The sequence below is a fragment of the Castor canadensis genome, chromosome 14 (genome assembly GCF_047511655.1).
Source record: "Castor canadensis chromosome 14, mCasCan1.hap1v2, whole genome shotgun sequence".
NCBI lineage: Eukaryota > Metazoa > Chordata > Mammalia > Rodentia > Castoridae > Castor > Castor canadensis.
The window spans coordinates 38731454-38756863 of record NC_133399.1 but is presented as its reverse complement, the minus strand read 5'-3'; the positions used below and the strand labels follow the sequence as shown (position 1 = coordinate 38756863).

Genomic DNA, 25410 nt, shown 5'->3' with positions numbered 1-25410 from the left:
TGGCTCATTGGGCATCACGTCCCCCGGGCAGGCCAGGCCAGCTGTATTGCTGTCTCTCTCCCCACTGACAGACTAAGGCTCACAGAGGGTGCCGATTGCTCAGGTTGCAGATGGCCTGGTGGACTTGTTAGTGAGCTCAGAAGGCCGACTGGCTGTAAGCCTCACTGGGGGCCTGTAGGATGCTTGGTGAGAGCATGATTTACTTACCCCAGCCACAATGGCAAGAGTCTGGGATCACAGGAGACGCTTGTGTTTGCTACCAGGGACTGAGAAGGGTGTAGGCTTTTATAGCTGGCAAGCTTCCCAGCATGGAAAATGAAAATCCCACACAGAAATGCTGATGAGAACAAGTGAATGCCTTTGACTGGGGTGTGTGTGACAATGGAAAAGGTGGCTGCGGAAGGTGTGTCCCTCACAGGTCTGCGTAGGCTGCGGTTGTGTTCCTGCAGTCTCTCAAGCTTCCTTTCAGAATATTCACAAAGCTAAGGTGTGTGTTTTACCAAGACAGAGCTCTGGCATGGAATTTTCTTTCTAGGGAAAAAGCCCAGAGTTTTCAGGGTTATTTCTGAGCTTTATGATCTTGAGCTGTGCTTCCCAAGCACCACCTCACTCTTGAACACACATGCACACAAACCCTGCATTCACACACACACGAGTGCATGCACACCAATACAAATGCAAGAACACATGTGCACACATGCAAACAAAAGCATACACGTCTGTATGCATGCATACAGCAATACATGAGTGTGCACTTGCATACCAACATACATGCAACACACACGAACTCACATGTGCAAAGACACACTGGCACACACGTGCATGCACATATTAGTACACACAGTGTGTGCATACAGGCACATGCACACAGCACACACACAACATGCATGTGCACACACACACACACACACACACACACACAGGCACACTCCTGTAAACGTGCACAGTGTTTTAGGCTCAGCAGTGTCCCATGCCATTGCAGCCACTTGTGGCCCTCCAAAACCAGCCCCCAGAATGGAAGGATGGAAGGCCTGTTGAGGACTTGGGTGTCAGAGGGAAACACATAGGTGCTAAGTCAGGATGTGTTTCATCCTTTGCCTCTCCATGCATAGGAGGAGAAGCTGAGTCAGAAAGATGAGGTCGGCCAAAGATCACAGGTGAGTCACCACTAGGTCCCAGGCCCAGTCCTCCACTCCCAGTGGATTCCAGCCAGCTGAGCCCCATCCCGGCCACAGGGTCAGGGCACTGGGGAGACACTAGCAATGCCATGACAAGTCACTTGCTGGAAGCCAATTTGGCCTCACTGCTTGCTGCAGTCTCTCCCTGTCAGACCCAAAAGAGATACCACTTTGGTGGTCAAGCCATTTCTCTGTGGCAGGCCATCAGTGCCATGCCTGGCTCTCCTTTCTTCCCTTGGATGCCAGTAGGCCCATATCAATGCTAACATGCACTTTGTGGGGCAAGTTAGTAATGGACCTTTCTGTGCTGACTAGGACCCCTGTACCCACACTTGGTCTTGACCTTTGCTCAGCTGAGAGGTATGGAGACTGAGAGACCCAGATCTGCCCACAGGGGCAGAGCTGACCTGGGCACCCCCGCAGCTGATCCTGCAGACTTCACAGTAGTGCAGTGGGGGCTGCCTGGGCCCCACCGTGGACCTTGGCTGCTTGCTGGGGAACGGTGGCTTCTCCATGAAGCTTCAGGAAGAGGTGTCCCTGGTGCTGTTTCCTGGCACTGGCAGCAGGGAAGACTGCTGAGGGATTCCCCGGGGTGACAAGTGCAGTGTCCAGGGGGACAGTGGCAGAGGACAGTGAGGACTGGCTGCTAGGCATACAGGTGTGTTGTCACTTGGGTAGCTTGGTCCTAGGAGGGAGAGAAAAGAGAGTGTGGGAGAGAGGTATTGATTTCTACCAAGTTCATTGTGAGAACAGATGGACAGACAGCCTGAATTACCGGTGTCCTGGGGGAGATGGCATCTTACCCAGGCATGGGGCCAAGGGACATATGAGAACAAAGGCAGGAGGCCACAGTGAGGGCAGCAGTGTTGGGCGGGACACTCGGGGCTGTGGGGCAGGTGGAGCCCCAGGACAAGGCGCTGGTAAGAGGGTCTGCCTTCACCTTGGCTGTGGGGACTGAGCTTGTCTGTGAATGTCACAGGCTGCCTTTGATCCCTAGAGAACAGGCAGGGCTCTCTGCAGAGCCAACACCTTACCCAGGGTCTCCCCAGCCTCCTGTGCCTGTAGCGGAGCTGGATCTTGCTGGCTGCACCTTACTGGAAATTTAAGTCTGGGGCCTGGCAGTGAGTTGCCTGTGACTTGGGCCAGCCTCGCCTTTCTGACTCCAGCTTCTTCCTCCCGTGGGGTGAGTGGGGGTTGAAGGGCCATTGGCACCTATATGTCTCCCTCTGACACCCAAGTCATCAACAGGCCTTTACCTCCTTCCACCCCAGACAGCCTTCTTAGAAGACACTATTTCCATCCCTTCCTGTTCATTCCCGGGTCAGAGACCTGCTGACACTCTGGGCAGATTTGGCCCCCAGAGTCTTTTGCCATTCTAACCATTTTCGCCCTATTCCACCACTGTTGCCTTGTCCTTGCAACAACTGGTCGCTGCAAGACACCCACCTGGCTGGCAGGCGAGTCTTTGTAGGCAGCAAGCTAGTTGCCCAGTCTGTCCTCGTGGCTCCTGGTTGGCGTCAACTGTCGGTTGCTGTAACTGTCCTGCATAAGGATTTCCAAGGGACAGAGGGGGCAGGGGCTCTGGGGTGAGTGATATGGAGCCCCAGGACAAGGTGCTGTCCAAATTGCCTCGCTCACCCTGACCCAGAGAAAAGGAGCAGGTGCTGACTGCCCCGCTGTCCACACCAGGAGCCTTCCCAGGAGGACCAGGGACTCACGTCCCTTGGAAGAGCTGACTCAGACCCAGATCTGACCCCAGCATCCCTTGCTCTGCTGTCAGCCACCCTGAAGACAGTCCTGGGATTGAAAAGCCACTTGCTAGGGAAAAGTATGAGAAAGATTACAGCCCAGTGCCCAAGGGAGGCGGTCATGTGAGACAGTGGACCCCATGCCCCATTGAGGGGGTGTGATTTGGGGGCCAAAAGACCTGAATGCAGAGGGATCACAGTCATCCCTTGGACTGGTCCCAGGTCTGCCACAGAATACCAGAATCCTGATGCTTGGGACCCTTACGTACAATGACACAGCACTGCACAGAACTAGAAAAAAAATGTCTGCACATCCTCAGTACAGAGGTAATTTTTTTGGTGGTCTCAGGGCCGTGCACTTCCTAGGCAGGCACTCTACCACTTGAGCCATGCCCCAGCCCTTTTCGCTCTGGTTATTTTTCAGATAGGGTCTCATGCTTTTGTCTGGGGCAGCCTGGACTGTGATCTTCTGACCTCTACCTCTGGTGTAGCTGGGATGATAGGTGTGTGCCACCATGCCCATCTAGATATAATTTCTTAAAGAATGTTTCTGCCCACAGTTGATTGAATCCACTGATGGGCCCTGTGCTGTGCAGGCTGACTGTATACAGTGGTGGTGGCCTGGATGGGTGTGCACACTCATCCTCTGGCATTTCACACTTGTCCTGAGCACACACTGGACACCTGGGGACTTCATAGATCACAAGGCTGCTCCTGTCACCCCAGACCCCATGGGTGACTCACTGCCCAGTTAGGAGACAGTAGGAAAACCCAGGGCCACACGGTGTATCCCAGGCAGTGCTGAGGGATGCACAGAACAGGGGGAGCATAGAAGCTTCCATGCAGGAGCTGGGAGCAGCACAGCCACCCCATGAGAACCGGACACCTGGCCAGGGACCAAGCAGCCCCACCCTCCTCCCTCCTTTCCACATCTCTGTCCTCCCAGCAGCAGGGGCTCCTCTTGAAGCCTGATCCACTGTGTCACCCTGCTGCTCAAAGCTCTCCCAGAGCTCCACACCAAGGACCCACATCCTCTCCAGAGTCTGCTTGGTCCATTCCTCATCCCAGCAGGTGGCTCCTCATATGTCACCTGTGAGTTCAGGCCTTCCTTGATGCCCTATCCAAAACAGCAGCAGATCCCAATCCCTGATCACTATCTGTCCCGGGCCCTGCTCTATGACTCACTGTTCATCTGTCCCCTCCAGTTTCTGCCCCAGTCTTGAAACTGAGGCACACAGGGCCTGCCATGCTGGGTATTCATGGACCACAGAGGGCAGGGTGTGGGCACATGAGGGATGTCATCTTGCTCGCATTGCAGCCTCCTCCCTGGTCCTGAAGGCGCTGTGCTGATCCCACGAGGCTCCTAACCCTGCACACAAAGCTCAGCAGCTCTCCAGGGGAACAGCAGGCATAGGAAGCCACTGCCCTCTGCGTGTACATCTGGGGAGGTTCGCGTCTCTCCAGGGAAAACAGGTGTGCCTTGCCTGCTTTGAAGGGACAGGTTCTCAGAGATTGCACTTTGTTCTTTAAAGAGAGCTTATTAGTCAAGAAGTAGATTAAGAATGTGATGGGGGCTGGTGGAGTGGCTCAACTGGTAGAGCACCTGCCTAGCAAATGTGAGGTTCTGAGGTCAAACACCAGTACTGACCAAAAAAAAAAAAAAAAAAAAAAAGAACATGATGGCCGGGTGCGGAGTTGTACATCTGTACTCCCAGTACATGGGAGGTAGAGGTAGGAGAATCATGATTTCCAGGCCAGCCCTGGTTACATAGAGATCTTGGTTAAAAAAAAAAAAAAAAAAAAAAAAAAGGAAGGGGCTGGGTGCAGCTCAGTGGCGAGTGTGAGGCCCTGGGTTTCATCCCCAGCACTGGAAAAAAAACAAACCAAAACAAAAACAGTTGGTGGAGTTGTGAAACAGAAGTTTAAATCTTATTTCACTTAATTTTGATCTCAATTGTCACGTGGCTTGTGGTGGCCATGGTGCCAGCAGGGATGCAGGACCCGAGCATCAGTGCAAGGTCATGTTGGTAGGAGGCATATGGCGTCCCTGTCCCCATTTCCCTGTGGCTCCCAGGGTTCAGACCCAGGAGACACTGCCCCCATCTTAGGCTCTGGGGCGGAAGGCCAAGGCCATGGCATGGGAATTCTCTGATGCTGCCCAACTGGGGATGGGACAGGAAGTGACACAATGACAGTCACAGACTCTCCTAGAGTCTACCTGGGAGATGCCAGTCACCACAAAAGGCCTTCCTGCAGGAAACATGGAGAGTAAGGCTTGGGCCTAGGTCTTTGCTAACATGGCTAGGGATCAGGCTGGAGAGGCCAGACGCTAAAGGCAAGGACTGGAGCCCAGCAGAGCTGCATGAAGGGTGCCCTAGGGACCAGGTGGACACAGGCCCTGTGGCAGGGGAAAGTGAAAGTTGCTTTTTGTTGCTGGTCAGGGACAAGGACACAGTGACATTCCCACCCAGGGGCCCAAAATCCCTAGGTGGCCAAGGGGTCAGCTGTTGGCATGAGGCTGTGGGCCACCTGCAACCAGGTACTCAATAAAGTAGAACTGGGGAGGGGGTGGGGGCAGGGGGGAGAAATGAACCAAGCCTTGTATGCACATATGAATAATAAAAGAAAAAAAATCAAGTGGAACTGATGCTGCCTGAGAAACTGAGGCCATTGTACAACCACCCGGCAGGCCCGAGGATGGTTTTTCTCTTAACTCCAATTAAGAAATGGAGTTGGTGTTGGCTGGATTGGCTGACAGGTGAGACCTGCAGAAAAACTCAGCACTGCTTAATAAGGCTATAGCCTTATTTAGTTGCGATACTCCCTTGTAATTATCCCCCAAAATTGGAGTCTATTTGCTATTATTATTATTATTTTTGGGGGGACAGAGAAACTCTTTCATATTTGGAGATACAGCCAAGAACTAAAAGCTAAAGCAATAAAATAAAAGTTTCTGATCAGCAGAACAATCTAAATGTGGACATAACTACTGGGACCTAGTTTATTATTGGACTATTGGTAAGGAGATGCTAACTGTGCTAACATTTGGAAGGTGCACACACAAAAATCTAGAGGCTGTCATTTGATTCCAAAGAAAAATAAAGCAAACTTACAACAGTCTCTCCATGTGACTTTAAGGAATTTATCTATGGCTATCAATGGCATTTTTTCTATCATTTGTCCTTAATGAATTACACTTCATCATTTATTTAAAAAACAAGGCAAGGACTGGTGAAGGTTAGAGGCAGGGACTGACAGAAATGAAAGGCAAGGACAACAAACGTTAAAGGCAAGGATTGGCAGAAGTTAAAGGTAAGGTTACAGGCAGAGATGAGTGGAAGTTAAATTCAAGGACAGAGTTAAAGGTAAGGAATGACAGGAGTTAAAGGCAAGGACTAGTGGAGGGTAAAGGCAGGGACTGACAGAAGGTAAAGGAAATAACTGATAGAAAGCACAAGGCACAGGAGCCAAACTGGTGGGAATTGCAGAGATGGGAAAAGAACATAGTTGTCTTCAGTCACCTGCAGAAAGTAAGGTCATGCTGGGTGTGTTTGTGCACACCTGTAATCCCAGTTATCCTGGAAGTACAGACAGGAGGCTTGGTTCCAGGCCAGCCTGGGTAATCTGGTTTGTCATTTATTTTATTATTATAGTTTTTTCAGACAGGGTTTGTTGTGCAGACCAGGCTGGTCTCCAATGCTCAATCTTTCTGCCTTTAGCCTTGAGTGGCCGGATGTCAGGTTTTTTTTTTTTTAATGAAAGTACTTCTGTTTTTGAAAAGCCCACTGGTAAGAATGCTTTTTATTTTTTATTTTGGTGGTACTGAGGTTTGAGCTCAGGGCTTCACATTTGCTAGGAAGGTGCTCTACCTCTGGAGTCCCTCCACCATCCTGACTTTTTTATATTTTTAAATGGTTGGAGCAGAGTTAAAAGGGTCATGTTTCATGACATGTGAAGACCATGTGAAATTCACATTTCAGCATCCCAAAATAAAGTGTTGTCAGCACATGGTAAGGGTTATGCAGAATTCAGTGGCAGCTTCAGCAGAGTCAAGACCTTGGCTCTGGTTGTTGTGGCAAAGCCAAATCACTTATCCTGTGGCCTCTACAGTGAGGTCTGTGTGTCCTGCCTGCAAACGGCAGTGGTCCTGACTCTGAAGGGCAAGCAGCGCCCCTCCTGTGTACGAGATGGGCACACTCAGCCAGCTGGGGCCACAGGCTCTGCTCCAGCCTCAGGCCTCCACATGCAGGAGGGGTGCAGGCCAGGCTTCTTACGCACAGTGTTACCACCACCACAGCATGTTGGCTAGGCAGGGAGCAAGGATGCTGGAGACAAGGGACTGGGAGACAGACTCTTTTTTCTGAGCGTCCAAGGTCACAAAGGAAGGAAGGAAAGATGGGGACATGGTGACAATGACCTACCCAAGTCGTGGTTACAGTTGAGCAAGGAAAAGCAGAGTTCATGGGAAAGGTCTTCATGGCAAAGCCACTGTGGTTGCCAATCCCAGGGACCCTACAAGCAGGGGTCTCCCTGGGGCTAGTTCTTCCCCCAGGGGACATTTTGCCACATCTGGGGTCACGAGCTGTCACAAATGGAATGTGTGTGGCATGGAGTGCGTGGAGGGCAGGGACACTGGTCAACACCCGACAGGGCCCAGGATGTCTACTTCAGAGAACCAACACTACTGGGAAACATTCAGAAGGGCAGGGCTGATGTCCCCATAGGGGACCTGGGATTAAAGCCTAGCTGTGGGGAGAGAAAGGCAGCTGGTGGGGAGCCACACGCTCTCCTGCCCAGGCCCCAGGTCTGGGCTGGAAGGCCAGGACCCTTCTCCTGTTACCACAGTGGCAGACGGCCACCACCTCTGCCCTCTTCGTGTAGCATCTCAGTCTTTTCCTGGATGGGTCTTCTTAAGAGGAGGCAGGGAGCTCCTGTCCTGCTCCAGGACAGGCAGATTGTTCAGTGGGCTCCTGGCTTTCCAGGTCTAGAGGAAGAACCCCCACTATAATGGGTAGATGGAACCACCACCTGAAGTTAAATGGCAAGTTTTTTCCTTTTTGGGAGAACTGGGGGTTGAACTCAGCAGAAGCGCGGTTTTAACTCAGGGCTTCATGCTTGCTAGGTGGCACTCTGTGGCTTGAGCCATCGCTCTAGCCCTTAAATGGCAAGTTTTATAGAGTATAATTGTGCCAGAAGGGCTGGAGGAGTGGCTCAAGTGGTAAGAGTGCCTGCCTAGCAAGCATGAAGCCCTGACTTCAAGTCCCAGTGCCACCAAAAAAAAAAAAAAAAAAAGAAAAAGAAAAAGAAAGAAAAAGAATTTTCCAGGACATGGTGGTCAGTGAGAGTAGCAGACATGCAAGGCCCCACAGCAAGTGACTCCACTGACAGAAAATGTCTAGAACAGGTGAATCCAGAGACAGGAAGTGGACTCCTGGGGCCAGGGGCTGGGGAGGGGATGGGGTGATTGCTCAGAGGGATAGGGTTTCAGTGTGGGAAGATTAGAAAGTTCTGCAAAAACTCTAAAGTTGATACAGGAAAGAATAGGAAATACTCTGGAATTAGTAGGTATAGGCAAGAACTTTCTCAACGAAACCCCAGCAGCACAGCAACTAAGAGATAGCTTAGATAAATGGGACCTCATAAAACTAAAAAGCTTCTGTTCATCAAAAGAAGTGGTCTCTAAACTAAAGAGAACACCCACAGAGTGGGAGAAAATATTTGCCAGCTACACATCAGACAAAGGACTGATAACCAGAATATATAGGGAACTTAAAAAACTAAATTCTCCCAAAACTAATGAACCAATAAAGAAATGGGCACGTGAACTAAACAGAACTTTCTCAAAAGAAGAAATTCAAATGGCCAAAAACCACATGAAAAAATGCTCACCATCTCTAGCAATAAAGGAAATGCAAATTAAAACCACACTAAGATTCTACCTCACCCCTGTTAGAATAGCCACCATCAGCAACACCACCAACAACAGGTGTTGGCGACGATGCAGGGAAAAAGGAACCCTCTTACACTGCTGGTGGGAATGTAAACTAGTACAACCACTCTGGAAAAAAATTTGGAGGCTACTTAAAACGCTAAACATTGATCTACCATTTGATCCAGCAATACCACTCTTGGGGATATACCCAAAAGACTGTGACACAGGTTACTCCAGAGGCACCTGCATACCCATGTTTATTGCGGCACTATTCACAATAGCCAAGTTATGGAAACAGCGAAGATGCCCCACCACTGACAAATGGATTAAGAAAATGTGGTATCTATACACAATGGAATTTTATGCAGCCATGAAGAAGAACGAAATGTTATCATTCGCTGGTAAATGGATGGAACTGGAGAACATCATTCTGAGTGAGGTTAGCCTGGTCCAAAAGACCAAAAATCGTATGTTCTCCCTCATATGTGGACATTAGATCAAGGGCAAACACAACAAGGGGATTGGACTTTGAGCACATGATAAAAGCGAGAGCACACAAGAGAGGGGTGAGGATAGGTAAGACACCTAAAAAATTAGCTAGCATTTGTTGCCCTTAACACAGAGAAACTAAAGCAGATACCTTAAAAGCAACTGAGGCCAATAGGAAAAGGGGACCAGGAACTAGAGAAAAGGTTAGATCAAAAAGAATTAACCTAGAAGGTAACACACACGCACAGGAAATTTTTTTTTTCAATCCTTTATTTATTTATTTTTTTGAGCTTGACCATTGCCTTCTATGCTTTATTTTTCTTTTGTTATTCATATGTGCATACAAGGCTTGGTTCATTTCTCCCCTCTGCCCCCATCCCCTCCCTTACTACCCACTCCGCCCCCTCCCTCCCCCCCCCAAATACCCAGCAGAAACTATTTTGCCCTTATTTCTAATTTTGTTGTAGAGAGAGTATAAGCAATAACAGGAAGGGACAAGGGTTTTGGCCGGTTGAGATAAGGATAGCTATATGCACAGGAAATTAATGTGAATCAACTCCCTATATAGCTATCCTTATCTCAGCCAGGAATACTTGTTCCTTCCTATTATTGCTTATACTCTCTCTTCAACAAAATTGAGATAAGGGCAAAATAGTTTCTGCTGGGTATTGAGGGGGTGGGGGGAGAGGGAGGGGGTGGGGGCAGCGGGGAGAAACGACCCAAGCCCTGTATGCACATATGAATAATAAAACAACTAAAAAAAAAAGAAAGTTCTGAAAATGATTGGGTACTGGTGGCTCACACCTGTAATCCTAGCTACTTGGAAGGCTGAGATTGGCAGAATCAAGGTTTAAGGTCAGCCCAGGCAAACAGTTCTCGAGACCTCATCTCCAAAATAACCAGAGCGAAGTGGACTGGAGGCGTGGCTCAAGTGGTAGAACACCTACTTTGGAAGTATGAAGCCCTGAGTTCAAACCCCAGTCTCATAAAAAACAAACAAGAAAAGAAAGTTCTGGAAATGGATGGTGGTGATGGTTTCCTAAATCTGTGAATATACTAAAAACCATTAAATTGCATGCTTCAAATGGGTGACTTATAGTTTGTGAACTGTATCTCAATAAAGCTATTTTTGAAGTATTTTTGAGCACAAAGAACTCAGCACCTTTTATATCTATGGGCAAAGCCCTGTCACTCCTGATCAGGACACAGATCTGGGGAGAATCTCTTTACAGGAATAAAAGAGCTACCTATTGTAATTTGGATCTGGGGTGCCCCCAAAGGCCCATGTATTAAGGGCTTGGTTTGCAGCTTGGCACTATTGGGAGGTAGTGGAACCTTTAAGAAGTGGGGCCTAGAGGGAGGTCTTTAGATCATTGTGGGTACGGCTTCAAAGGGGTTATGGGGCCCTAGCCACTTTGTCCTGCCTTTGCTTCCTGGTCATGTTTTGCCCTAACCTGCACTCCTGCCCTGACGAGCTGCCTCACCATAGGCCCAAAGCAACAGAGCCAACTGAGCATGGACTAAAACCTCCACAACTGTGAGCCATAATCACCCTTTCCTCTCTGCATTATATCAAGCTATTTGCTATGGTGCTGGAAGGCTGATGACCACACCAGGCAAGTAAGCTTAGAGAAAATGATGTAAGGAAAGTGGGCTAAAAATAAGCAGGAAACTCCTCAGGACAGGAAGAACGCCCTTTACATCCAAGGCTCCTGGGAACCTGCTTCATTCAGAGTTGTTTTTAAAGTGCAAATTTTTCACTTCTAATTTTAACCTCAACTTAGTACAAAAACTCATTTGCATTTGGAGAATGGGGAAAGGCACAGGCTGGCTAAGAGAAGGAAATGCCGCTGGGGCCTTCTGAGGTTCTGGGGTGTTCCAAAGATTATTTTGCTTTCTCTGGCTGCAAGGCAAGAGATGCTGTGTGCAAAACACAGGACTGGAGAGTGAAGAATGCTGGTGGCCTGATGCCACCACTGGACAGAAAGTTGCTGGGCACTCCTGCACCAGAGCTGTCACCAGAGTCTCACCTGAAGAGAAGAAACTTTGCATGAGAGGGGTGGAAAGCAGGGCTGTCCAGAGTCAGTTCAAGGATAAAGGCACAGCTAGTGAGGCTGGAGTAGAGGGGATGAAGACAGTGAGGTCAAAGCAGCTGGGGTGGACCCCGTAGGCCATCATGGGGCATTGGCTTTTATACCGAACCTTGCAGTGTGTGGGGAGGCATCAAGCAGAGCGTGGACACATTTTTCTTCTTCTTCTTTTTTTTTTGAGATAGAGTTCTGCTTATGTAGCTCTTTAGTACTGGGATGACAGGTGTGTGAAATCACACCTGGCATTGGGGGCTGAGGACAGACTAAAGTGGGGCAAGAACAAAAGCACACAAGGACCTGGAGTACAAATGTAGGGAGAGAGAGGCTGAGCAGCTGAGGAGCAAGATGACAGCAGGGTCACTGAGGATGCAGAAGGAGAGGCAATGATGGAAGATGGGCCAGGGGCGGCTCCACCACAGACACTCTCGCCCACCACAGGGGTGACACTGGGTGAAGGCACTGGAGACAGGATCAGACGCTGGGTCTCTGGAAGTGCCAGGGAGATGTCCGAGGGATGATTGGGTGCCAGCTGCATCTGGTGGAAAGCAGAGCTGGGGAGAGGTCTGAGTAGAAGGTCCACACTGGGTGTCATCCACAGATGAAATTCTTAAGGAACTGAGATATAAGCAGCTACCATAACATTTACTCTTTAGAATGTGCAGGTCAGGATTTCAGTACATTCACAAGGTCTTACTACCACCACCTCTATCTAGTTTCAGAACATTTCCTCACCACAAAAATAGCCCTATCCCAAGAAACAGCCATCCTGTCCCCTCTCCAGCCCTGACACCCATGAGTCCACTTCCTATTCCTGGATTCTCCTGTTCTGGATGTTTCCTATCAGTGGAATCACATGCTGTGGGGCCTTTTGTGTCTGCTTCTCTCACTGGGCACTATGTCCTCAGGGTCCACCCACACTGTAGTGTGGGTCAGAGCCACGTCCTGTTCATGGTCGAGTAATATTTCAGTGTGGTGCTGCTTTTTCTTTTTTCCAGACAGCTCAGTGATTTTTACTGTGCCTGTTCTCTGCAGCAGTCACTCAGCTATAGTTTGATGCTGAAATGTCCCCAGAAGGCTTACATTCTGAGGGCTGGGCAGCCAGCTGATGGGCTTCTCAGAAGTGACTGGATCCTGAGGGCTTGGACTTCATTGATGGATAAGTCCACTGATGAAGTCATAATTTGATGGCATTTTTGGGAAGTGGTGGTGACTTAGAAGTGGTGCCTTGTTGGAATTAGTAGGTCACTGGGGGTGTGACTTTGAAGGGTATACACTGTCCCTGGTCCCTCTCAGTCCTTATGCTTCCTGGCCACCATGAGGTGAGCAGCTCTGCCCCATCACACCCTTCTGTCTCAGAAACAATGGTGCCAGCAGACCATTGACTGAAACCTCTGACACCATGAGCCAAAATAAATCCTTCCTCCTTTAAATTGTGTTCCTCAGATATCTGGCACAGTCATTAAAAGCTAACACCTCCCTATCTTCTAGCCCTTGGAACCCACAAACCCATTTCCTGCTCTGGATTTGCCTGTTCTGCACATTTCCTCTCAATGGAGTCATGTAGTATGCTGCTCTGTGACTAGCTTGTAGATGGCATTTTAAAGCCCTGAGATGAGATGAGGTCACCAAGGGAGGGCAGCCAGGCTCCTCCATGACAGTCAGTTTAGAGCAGAAGGAGGGAGACACCAATTACTGGTCATTGGTCCTAGACATAGGGAAGCCCAGAGACAGCCATGGACTGTGTCCAACACTGCTGGCTGCCTCCAAGGGCTGAAAAGGGGCGTTTGAAGTGATGTCATGAGAGGGAGGATGGAAGCCTGGCTGGGCAAGGTTAATGGAGTCTGGGAGGAGGGACCAGTAGGCAGAGATGACTCCTGCAGGGCTTGTTGTAAATGAAGAGGAGACACAGAGACAAGACAGGAGGATACACCATTCTCTTCAGTGGTCAAACATGCTTAAAGATGCAAGAGAAGGGGAGGAGGGCAGAGCGTGAGGTGGGGAACAGATGCTGGGGGCTCAGGCAGGAGTTCAGGCAGGACAGGTGCAGCTCGTGGCCGCCAGGTGGTGCTCGGAGCTGCTGAGGTTATGATGTGACTGATCCTGAAGGAGACAGAAAGCATGGTGGAGTGTGTCAGCCTTGGTGACACAGGCTTGGACGAGGACTTGCTCAAGGCCTCTGATTGGCTACGGAGTTGTGATGTGGGCAAGGAGCTGACTGGACTTGTACCAAGGGAACTGGGGGGCACAGCCTGCAGACATCCATGCCCTGATCCCTGGAACCCACGAAGATGTCACCTTATTGGGAAGGAGCTTTGTGGATATGACGGTGTTTGGGATCTTGAGGTGGGGTGACCCTGGGTTATCTGGGAGGCGGGAGGCCACAGGTTGGTGGTAATGGAGTGAAGGGGCCACAGGTAAGGCAAGCCCTGTGCTGGAAGGACAAGAGGAACAAGGATGCATCCCAGAACCACAGGGGGAACCAGCCCTGCTCGCGCCTGGAGCTTCCCACAGGGACACTCATTCTGGATTTCTGACATCAGAACTCAGAGATGGTAAACTGGTGTGGTTTCGAGCCATGAAGTGTGTGGTCAGCTGTCACAGTGACAGGAGACACACACAGATGCAGGAAGCCTGAGGGACACAGGAGGCTCCTGAGGGTGGAGGACTGGGCTGGAGGGAGGGATCACAGGTACAAAGCAGGGCTGGACGGCTGTTCTATAAGGACCAGAGAGAAAACGCACAGTCTTTCTAGGTGGCTTGGGGCTGTACAAAGCCAGACTGCGGAGTGCTGATCAGAGGCCAGTGGTGGGAGCAAGCAGCTGACATCCAGCTGAAGCCTGGGTTCTGGAGTTCTGGAGGGCACCACTGTGCACACCCTGGAGGAGCTGAGGATGGTAATGGGCATGTGGCTGGGGAGTCCTCTTTCCCAGCAGTCTGCAAGGCCACAGAACGTCAGTCAAACACACTGTGAGTGGAGGGGTGCAATACAGTCTGTAAGTCAGAAGGAAGAACTGTCCCCTCGCTGTGGGGCAGGAGCAAGGGGAGTGGTGCTGGGAAGCTGTGCCTGTGGAGAGCTGGGGCTCCTGATACCAAACTCTATTTCTATTGTCTGAATTTCAGTATTTGGCTAGTGGGGAGAGGTCTCTGCCAGGGCCAGGCACCTCTGAGAGACGGCAAAGGGTTCAGCAGGGAGCACAGCTTTCTCTGCAAACCGGGTACTTGACACCCCCAGCCAAGCCTCCTTCTCAGTCATCCTAGGGCCAGTGTCCCCATCCATCCGATCTGGTCTGCATAGCTCCTACAGAACAGCAAAGAGTTCTAATAATGAGGAACAAATATTTGTTTCTCTCGGTTTAGAGGTGCAAGTGCAAGGTCAAGGCTCTGGCACTGGGTGTCTGGGGAGGGTCATGAGGTGAGGTCTGTAGGAATCAGGGATCCTTATGAATGCTCCCCATTTTTTAACATCAGTAATGAATTAAATGAAAGCAAATGTGTGGCTCAGTGGTGGGGAGGAGTGGAATGAAAAGTCTAGGCTTGTTCTCAATAAAGCCCGCCCTTAACCAATGGGTGGTCCTTCCCTGTGGCTGTGGTTGGTGGCCACTTGTTGCTAGGGGCAGGGTACCGCTACACTGTAGCTACTGTCTCCATGACAACAAGCACCAGGCTGGTGTCCAGCCTGGGAGGGAGGGAGCTTGGGCAGGAAGCTGGTCTGGCTGGGGTCACTCCTGGTCCAGGACAACAGCGCTTCAGCAGGTGCTAATGCCTATCCACACATCCTATCTACTGTTCTTGTCTTGGGGTGTCAAGCTCTGGGTGGCTTTGGATGGCTTTTTGCTCTGTTTGTCTGGGAGGAAGCCCGGCTATTCTGGTCACATCCTTCTTCTAGATTAGATCCTAGAGTGCAAAAGTGGCACGACTCGTGGACATGGACACCGACACCATGTTGGTCACAGTCATCAATCCCCTGGGGACACTTTTGTGCAGAGGATGAAAGGGACTCATCCAGGGAAATCCAGGATGAGCCCAGGGCTCTTTTCTTTGGGACATACTCTTTCTTTCTCTGTTTTTTTTTTTTGGCTTGCAAATACAGAAATTTTTTTCTCACATTCTGGCGCCTAAGGAGGTAAAAATCATGGTGCTGGTATATTAGCTATCTGCTGGGAGCCTGCTTACTGGTTCATAGAGAGCCTCACAGGTGGAAGATACAAAGGAGCTCTCTGGGCCTTCTCTCCAAAGGCACTGATCTCATTCATGAGGGCCACTCTCTCATGATCTAACCACCCAGTTCCTGATGCTGTCACTGTAGGGGTTAGGACTCAACATACCAATTTTAAGGGGACACAAAGCTTCAGTCTGGAGCAATGGGCAAGGGGCACTGTGCTAGGGGCCAGGTACACAATACAGAGGACAGACAGACAGGCCTCTGCCCTCATGGAGAAAGAATTCTGGAGGAGGCAAAAGACCTGAAATAAATAATAGATAATGCTTAGGGCAATGTTCCTGTGACAGAGATTAATGGAGGAGACAGTCAAAGACAACCTCTCTCCAAACAAATGAGCTGAGATTTGAAATACTAAAGCCATGATTACAAGGAGCCAGGGGCAAAGGGGCAATGAAAAGAGGGAACTACGATCACGTTCAGAGAAACTGAACCTGACCTAGAAGGCCAGAGTGGCTAAGGTGGAAATGACCAAAGGAAAGATGGCATAAGACACAGTCAGAGAGATAGTATGGAACTTAGAATTTAATGTTAGACGGGTCATTTATTTAGAACTAAGGAATGAAGGCAGGAGCTGTGTGACGTAGTATCTTAGTTTTTTTTTTAAACATGTGGGACACACTCTCAGTCAGAACTTGAGTGTAGACCAGGCTCAAAGGATCAAATACGGTAGAGGTGGAGGCAGGCCATGAGACGCTTTAGGGATGTCAGGAAGAAAGGTGAACACCCATTTGCATATTACGATGAATTTTTTTCTTTTGAAAAAAATTTTGAGACAGGGTCTTGCTAGCCTGGAACTCTTGATCCTCTTGCCTCTGCCTCCCAACTGCCGGGATTATAGGCATGTACCACGGTGCCCAGCTAATAATGATGATTTCTGCTGAACATCGCTTCCGAAGAGTAACTCAATGTGAACATATACATGGCCAAAACAAAAACAAACAAAATAACCTCCTCCCACCTAAAACATTGAGTCCAGGAAAAAAAAATCAAGTAGAAAGAGATTTTCCTGGAATTCCAGGGCTGAGAAATCTCACTTGGTTTTTTCTTATTAAATCACAAACTCTTACTTCAGGGACTTTGCTGTTCACCTGCTTACCTACTCACTACACCTCCTCCAGAGGGAGACAGGAGTGGAGCAGCCAGCTGGAGACCTATCTTTCACCACTGAGAAACGCCCCCTGTTACCAATGCTGCCCTTGGGGGTTAGAGACTTTTAGGACTCACAGAGTGCATTGTGTCAAATTCTAGAGGGACTTTTCTTTTTATTTTTTTTCATTTTTCTTTTATTATTCATATGTGCATACAAGGCTTGGTTCATTTCTCCCCCCTGCCCCCACCCCCTCCCTTACCACCCACTCCCCCTCTCCCTCTCCCCCCCCTCAATACCCAGCAGAAACTATTTTGCCCTTATTTCTAATTTTGTTGTAGAGAGAGTATAAGCAATAATAGGAAGGAACAAGGGTTTTTCCTGGTTGAGATAAGGATAGCTTTACAGGACATTGACTCACATTGATTTCCTGTGCATGGGTGTTACCTTCTAGGTTAATTCTTTTTGATCTAACCTTTTCTCTAGTACCTGTTCCCCTTTTCCTATTGGCCTCAGTTGCTTTTAAGGTATCTGCTTTAGTTTCTCTGCGTTAAGGGCAACAAATGCTAGCTAGTTTTTTAGGTGTCTTACCTATCCTCACCCCTTCCTTGTGTGCTCTCGCTTTTATCATGTGCTCATAGTCCAATCCCTAGAGGGACATTTCTTTTTTTTTTTTTTTTTCATTTTTCTTTTATTATTCATATGTGCATACAAGGCTTGGTTCATTTCTCCCCCCTGCCCCCACCTCCTCCCTTACCACCCACTCCACCCCCTCCCGCTCCCCCCCTCAATACCCAGCAGAAACTATTTTGCCCTTATCTCTAATTTTGTTGTAGAGAGAGTATAAGCGATAATAGGAAGGAACAAGGGGTTTTGCTGGTTGAGATAAGGATAGCTATACAGGGCATTGACTCACATTGATTTCCTGTGCGTGGGTGTTACCTTCTAGGTTAATTCTTTTTGATCTAACCTTTTCTCTAGTTCCTGGTCCCCTTTTCCTATTGGCCTCAGTTGCTTTAAGGTATCTGCTTTAGTTTCTCTGCATTAAGGGCAACAAATGCTAGCTAGTTTTTTAGGTGTCTTACCTATCCTCACCCCTCCCTTGTGTGCTCTCGCTTTTATCATGTGCTCATAGTCCAATCCCCTTGTTGTGTTTGCCCTTGATCTAATGTCCACATATGAGGGAGAACATACGATTTTTGGTCTTTTGAGCCAGGCTAACCTCACTCAGAATGATGTTCTCCAATTCCATCCATTTACCAGCGAATGATAACATTTCGTTCTTCTTCATGGCTGCATAAAATTCCATTGTGTATAGATACCACATTTTCTTAATCCATTCGAGAGGGACATTTCTAACCAAATGCTGATGTGGCCAACAGAAGCACACAGGGAGACATTTCAAGTCTGCTTTATCAGCAATTAGACCATGGTTCAATTACCCAGCCACTTCTGGTCACCACAAGGGTTACCATCAAAATATGTTACATGCTCTAAGTTTTTTTGTGTGTGTATGTTGCTGGGGATAGAACAGAGGGCCTTACACATGCTAGGCAAATTCTACCACTGAACCATATCCTAGCCCCACATCTATCTTCCTTCCTTCTTCCTTCCCTCTTTCCTTTCCCTCCCTTCCTCCCTCTTTTCCTCTCTCCCTCCTTCCTTTCCCCCCTCCCTCCCATGCTACTGGGGTTTGAACTCAGGACCTTGTACTTGCCAGGCAGGTGCTCTATTACTTGAGTCACACCCCCAGCCCTTTTTGTTTTACTTTTCCTATAGAGTCTCAAGTTTATGCCCTGGATAGCTTGGATTGTGATCTTTCTATTTATGTTTCCCTCAACTAGGATGGCAGGCATGCACCACTAACGTCCACCTTTTGTTGGTTGAGATGGGGGGGGGGTCTCACTAACTTTTTACCCAGGCTGGCCTTGAACCTTTGTCCTCCAGATCTCAACCTGGCATAGCTCATGCCAGGCATGAGCTATGGCACATGGCTCTAATTGCTTTAACTGATCTTTTCTTTTTCTTTTCCTTTACCATGAAATCCTTACATGCACTGTCCACGTGAAATGCCCATTTCAGACTGGGTGCCCCAGCAAACTGCTGACACACTGACAAAGTCCCATGCTCCGTTAGCTTATCTTTTGGGAAGTGACAGGAGGACTTTTATTGCTCACTCCATCTATCACCTCCTTCTTCTTCTTTTTGCTTTATTTTCTGTTTCCTTCCAGTGCTGGGGATGGAACCTGGGGCCTCAAACATGCTAGGCAAATACTCTGCCAGTGAGCTACAGTTCCAGTCCTATTTTTTTTTTTTTGAGATAGGGCCTCACTATGTAGCCCAGGCTGGCCTGGAACTCATGATCCTTTTGCCTCCTTTCACATACTGGGTTCACCGGTGCAGCCTGTGCCTATCTGCCACTATCTTCTTTAAGCTGTAGTCAGAAGCCACTTCCAAGCCAGAGCCCTGGGCTGCTCCATGGGGGCCACAGTCTACAGCTTGGGCAGAGCTTCCCAGACCTCAAGGGTGGGCCAGGCTTCATCGGCAGTGGTCTCCTGAATCTCGTCCATGCTGCTGAAAGGAACTCGGTCCCCATGGAGAGTGACTACATGGAGAGTGACTACAAGGAGTGTCCCATCTATCAGGTGCTTTATTATTAATTGGTTTTGGCAGTGCAGAGGATTAAGGGCCTCACTGGAGCCATGGCCCCGTCCTTTTGGTTTTAATTTGTTGTTTTGATAGGGTCTTGCACTAACTTTGCTCGGGCCAGTCTCGGATCGATTCTACCTCCACCTACCTAGTAGCTGGGACTGCAGGTGTTTGTCAGCACACCTGGGGTTAGGTGTGTTAGAACATGGCCCAGCGCCACATTGGGAAAGCAGAAGGAAGGCAGAGGCGCCTGCCCTTCAGGCAAGCACTGAACCTTCCAGCCAGCATGGCTCAATGTAGCCAGGCCCTCCTGCTGCAAATGTGTGGGGAGCACAGGATGAGACCTCTTCCTGCTACTATCAGAGGATGAGTCAGCTGGCCTGGGGCTGTCACAGTCAAGTTCAACAGTCATCTACCCCGTAGCTCTGGAAGAAACTGATGACATCCAAAATTAAAAAGCAGCCACTGGCTTTCTTTTTCTTTCTCTTTTTGTGGTTCTGAGCTTCACAAATGCTAGGCAAGTGCTCACCACTGAGCCATGTCCCCAGTTACTCAGTGGCTTTTAAAAACATTCAGTCCAAGGGTCTTTGGATGTTGGGGTTCTCTGTGCCCCCAGGAGTAAACTCCCGAAGGACTGGCCTCATGTAATGGACTCAACTTTCTAAGACACAAAATGCTCCTGAGTCAGAGGGAAGCCTGGGACAAAAGGTGCCATGGAACACATTTTTTGGAAATGGCAAAGGGAGGTGATGGCCTTGGGGGAACATGCCCAAAGCAAAACATCTACCAAAAAAGAGAGGAATCTTGTTCCCCGGATATTTACAATGGGGTCTCCAGCTAAGACACACAGTGACCTTAGCATGACAGCGTAACACAGGCCCAGGAGAAAAGAGCAGGTAGAGGAGGTCACTTCCAGCCAGCTGGCGCCAGGGGACATCCAAGGCAACAGAGGCTCACCCTGGTGGACAAACAGTTCCAGAGCTTTCCCAAGCTGTCTTCTGTCTTTGGAGGAGACTACTGAGAGATATCAGTTATTGTCACTTTCCCAGTGGTGCAGGTTTTTTGATTTTTTTAATAACATCTGAAGAATGTAGCCCTAAGCCACAATGTGACTGGGTCCTAAATCACCAGGGCAGGAGCAGGTGGCAGTAAGAATGGCCATCACCTGGGCTCCAGTGGCAGATGTGACCTCAGGCTGATGAGGTCAAGGCTGGGTCAGCCATCTCAACCCTCCCGAGGCTCCGGCACAACCTACGGCAGGCAGAACACTCAGTCCTTCCACCCGCTACCACAGGGACCCACACCAGTTATTGCCTGAGCCTCGCTGTCCTCATCAGCAGATGGGCGTCACCTGTCCTTGGGCCTGTCTGGGAGTGTGACTTCGGGACTGGACAGACACCAGGGCCAGTGTTACCTGGGGAGAATGATCCCTGCTGGGGTTACTGGTGCCAGTCAAACTCAGAGGGCCTCCAGCCACCTGCCCTTCTCTGGAGAAAGGACACTGCTCATGAATGTTGAATGCTGAGGAAACAGCTCAAGGACCCTGTCACCCAGCAATAAGAATGCAAGACAAGCTGTGTTGTGGCTCACGCCTGTAATCCTAGTTACTTGAGAGGTATGACTGAGAGGCTCTGTTTGAGGCCAACCTCAAAAAATTTCACTCGACTCCATTTTAACCAAGAGCTAGGTGTGGTGGTGTATACCTGTCACCCCAGCTGCAAGGGATCGCAGTCCAGGGCGACTGGTGTGTAAAAGCAAGACCCTATTTGAAAATTATCTAATGCAAAAAGGGTTAGGGGAATGGCTCAAGCAGTAGCACGCTGCCTTGCAAATGTCCTGAGTTCAAACCCAGTACCGCCAAAAAAACAAAACCAAAATGAAACAAAACAAAAAAAACCAAAATGCAAAAACGACACATGAAAAAACCCCCAAACAAAAGCAACAACAACAAAACAAAAGACAAGGCAAAGGCAGCCTACTGCATGATCCTGGGGGATTGTGGAGAAAGTGCACTGCCATCTGAGCCAGCTTGCCACTGCCCATGGTTTTTGGCCTCACAACGTGAAGCTGTCTGTACTAATGATGAGCCTGTCAGATTCCACATTCCACTTGGGATGATCTTAATTCTGAACCTCCAAGGCGATAACTCTAAAAAAGCATTATGAGACTTGCAGAACCACATAAAATAAATAATAATTGACATTAGCGATAGCTAATTGCCAACTTTTCTTATTCCTTCATGAGTGGATGTGCATGCAATTCTTATTGATCAGTGAGTTAAAAACAGCTCAGGAGCCAGGTGCTGGCGGCTCATGCCTGTAATTCTAGCTACCCAGGAGGCAGAGAGCAGGAGGATCAAGATTTGAGGCCAGCCCAGGAAAACAGTTCCTGAGACCCTATCTCAAAAATACCCAACATAAGAAAGGGCTGGTGGAGTGGTTCAAGTGGTAGGTTGTCTGTCTAATAAGTTCAAACTCCAGAGCCACCAAGAAAAAAAAAAAAAAAACAGCTCAGGGGCTGGGGTGTGGCTCAGTGGCAGAGCTATTGTCAGGCATGCATGAGGCCCTGGATTCCATCCTTAGCCCAGTGAAAGAAAAAGAAAAGGTGAGAATTGAGATCCCAATCATATTTGTGGATGACATGTAAGGAATGTTCCCTCCAGAGCTCTGGTTATCAATTTTACAAGCCAAGAAAACCTACTCAAAACTGCTAAGAAATAAACTCTTGTCTTCTTTGGAGACTGATGAAGTGGGCTTTGTGCATACAATTGTCCTATTGCTACCAAGGTGGGTACTAGCAGCATGTTATCAAACCACTTTTTCTATGGCACATTATGTAAGAATACGGGGGCTTGGCTCAAGCGCCTGTGTGAAGTCCTGAGTTCTAACCCCAGTACCACCAAAAAAAAGGGGGGGGGGAAGAGGGGAGAAATGATCCAAACACTGTATGAACATATGAATAAAAGAAATAAAAAAATAAAGTAAGTTATATTCCTACCAAAAAAAAAGGGGGGGAGGGAGAGGGTTAAAGTATCTGAGTAAAAGTTGGTTTTGCTTAAAATAAAATCATTCGAAGAAGGCAGATCGTCTTGTTTGGAGGTTCTGTGAGGCTGAGATTTATTTTGCCATGACTCCTATGTTAGTTCAGTTTTAGTTAATGTCTATTCTTTTCTCAAGGTGTAATTCACTCTCTCAGAGACACTTCTAGAGACATAGACTAATTGGACATTCAGCTGATGATAACGTAGCATTTTTGGTCACGGTAAGTCCTATCACCAGATTCATCAGCATACAGAATGGAGTTGTGCTAAGATATCTAAGTACATAGCTAACCCAAATCATGTTGCATGTGGTACATGTGTTGCTCCAGCTACTAGGGAGGCTGAGGCAGGAGGACTGCTTGAGGCTAGGAGTTTGAAATTAGCCTGGGTGACATAGCAAAACTCAAGAGACCCTGTCTCAAAAACAAACAAATGCCATCTATTGACTGTGAGCAGTAAGCCACAGACACTCATTTTTTCCCCTGGGAGGGAGTCACACAGGGGACCATCCACATCAGACTGAAGCATGCAATGGAGGAAGAAAGAGTAAGAAAACAACAGGTAGTGAGGGGTGGAGCGTGGCCAGGAGCAGAAGGTCCTAGCTAGGTGACTAGGTGAGTCCCTCTTCTGTGCATGGCTCAGGCCATAAGAATGCCAATGAGTATGATGGGGACAGAAGAGAGAACAATGCAGTGCACTGTCCTGGAAAACAACAGGTCATACGTTCCTTCCAATAGAAAATCCACGGCTAGCCGAGCACGACACAGAGATGGCACATGGGGTGTGGCTACATTAGGAGCCGTCTGCCATCCACATCTGGGTCCAGCCCAAGCAGCTTCTCTTTTACTATACCAGCTCAAACGCTGGGTCAACACTATCCACTGCCAGACTGAAGGCCTGGCTAGTTGGAAGTTACTGTCAATTTAGAGATCAATGACGCCTATAGATAAAGCCCCAAGTTCTGGGGACACTTGTCTACCAGATGCCTAAAGTTGGTTCATGCCTGTGGTGGGCTCAGTTGGGGCTGAGAAACTGGTCCTAGGTTCACTAGGCTTCTGGCTGAAAAGTGACAGAGGGGTGGCACTTGATAGTAATGGGTACAGGGTCCTTTCCCCAGGGAGGCAGGCCCTGGTGGCCTGAGACCTTGGTTGCCTGATGAAGGCTGGGATCTTGGTGGAGACAGGGGTCAAGGACAGTGAAAGTTCTCCAAGGAATAGGCCTTGGAGGACAGTGCAGGATGTTCATGTTTGTATCCTGAGTGTCCCCACCTACAGGATGGTTCTCAGTCCTTGCTCCCACCCCATGCCTCCTCTCCTCCCTCCCCTTTTGCACACCTCAAAAATTTCTAAGTGCCCCCTCCTTTACTGCCTCTTAAATATCCAAGTGCCCCCTCTGCTCAGGGCTGAGGATTCACATCACCAATCTGGTTCCCAGTGGGGCCCTCTATCCCTGGAAGCTCCAGTGACACCTCCTACTGGGCCTCAGGACCTCCTCCAAGTCAAGTCTACCCCCAAGTGTCTGTCTCTCTGTTAATCAGGCCTCAGTCCCCCATCTTCCCACTCCAGCAATGTCCTTCTCCCTCCCCCTGTAGCACCCTCTTGGGTTTCTGATTTTCCAGGTCTGTCCCGGTACCCTTCCAGGCCTGTCTTTTTTTTCCATAGTCAGGGCTCAGCTCCCCATCCCTGACTCCACATTCCACTGCTCTCATCCTTATTAAGGTCTCTGCCCCTCCCCCTGCCTGGCCAGCCACCTCCCAGGCCTGTCTTCCCTCCCAAAGATGAGGCATCAGTACCTCTAACCTCATATGCCCCTTGTTGGCCAGGGACCCTCCAGGTGTTTTCTTTTTTAGTCATCAGGGATCCAACCTCAATATCCCCTTGTCTGGTCAGGTATCCTCCCTGGTCTGTCCTCTCCTTTTCGGTGTCAGCTCCCCTCTGCTCAACCGGGTACCCTGGAGGTCAGTGTCTTCTCCCCTTCATCAGGGGCAGCTCCCCTTCTACATCTCCCGCCCCTCGCCATCACGGGTCAGCTTCCTTCTGCACCCTCCTGCCAGGCCAGCTACCATGGCAGGCTTCCATCCTCTCCCCGCATGCGTAAGGGATCAGCTCCCCAACCCACTCCACATTCCAACCAAGGTCCCTGGTCCTACCTGTGCCCAGCCAGGCACCCTCCCAGGTAGCAGGTCTCCCTTCTCTTCCCCTCATCAGCGGTCAGCGCCCCTCCGCCCTCCCGGCCTGCCCAGGTGCTCTCGGGGGCTTCCTCGGTGCAGGCCCCATGCAGGCCCCTCGGGGACCGAGCACCCCAGCACAGCTCTGGCCCATCTCCCTCAGGCCAGGGCCCCGCCCACGGCAGGAGCCCCGACCCGCTCCTCTCACGGACGTGGGCTCGCGGCCACCTCAGCCTAGAGTTCGGATTTACAGAAAAACAAGCGAATGCGGACAGACACTGCCCCCGGGCCGCTACTCACCGCGCGGCTTTCCTGGTCGGGCCGGTGCGCGAGGCGAGAGAGGGGCCGCCGTTACCTGGACAGCGGGCCGGGGCCCTGCGTGAAGCGGAAAGAGCTGCTGGCCGCCATGTCCGCGTCCTCTTGCAGCCGGCGGGCAGTGACGTCACTGGCCCCGCCCCCGAGCGTGCGGCGCTCGTCCCGCCCCGCGCCCAGGCCCCGCCTCTGTTCGGAGCCCCGCCTTCCTTTTAACCACTCAGATGCGAGGGTCTCTGCTCAAGCCCCGCCCCCTGCCGGAATCCCACTTTGCCTTTAACCACTCCGATGTGTAGGTCTCTGCTGAAGTCCCGCCCCATACCACAAGCCCCACCCCTTCCCAGAGCCCGTCCTTTTTTTCCCGGTTGAGATATGAGCCTTCTACTTCAAGGCCCACTCCATTCCACAAGCCTGACTGCAGTCACCACTTTCCCTTTATTCATTTAAATGTGAGGGTCTCTGCTCAAGGCTCCCTTCTTGCCACAGTCGTGGCCCT

General features: G+C 49.7%; 1 protein-coding gene across 3 annotated transcripts in view; it reads right to left on the bottom strand.

The window, feature by feature from the left end:
• Positions 1–25038, bottom strand: part of Zfr2 (zinc finger RNA binding protein 2) — a 44890-nt gene extending 19852 nt beyond the window's left edge. For 2 of the 3 annotated variants that reach the window (XM_074054276.1, XM_074054278.1), the window contains exons 1-2: positions 24903–25038; positions 1586–1863 (exon numbers count right to left, since the gene is read on the bottom strand). In XM_074054276.1, coding sequence (XP_073910377.1) covers positions 1586–1693 — 108 coding nt within the window. In that variant the 5' untranslated portion in view covers positions 1694–1863; positions 24903–25038. Of the gene's footprint in view, positions 1–1585; positions 1864–2624; positions 2721–24902 lie in introns of all 3 variants that reach the window. The other variant, XM_074054277.1, reaches the window with a different exon arrangement.
• Positions 25039–25410: the final 372 nt, after the last annotated feature.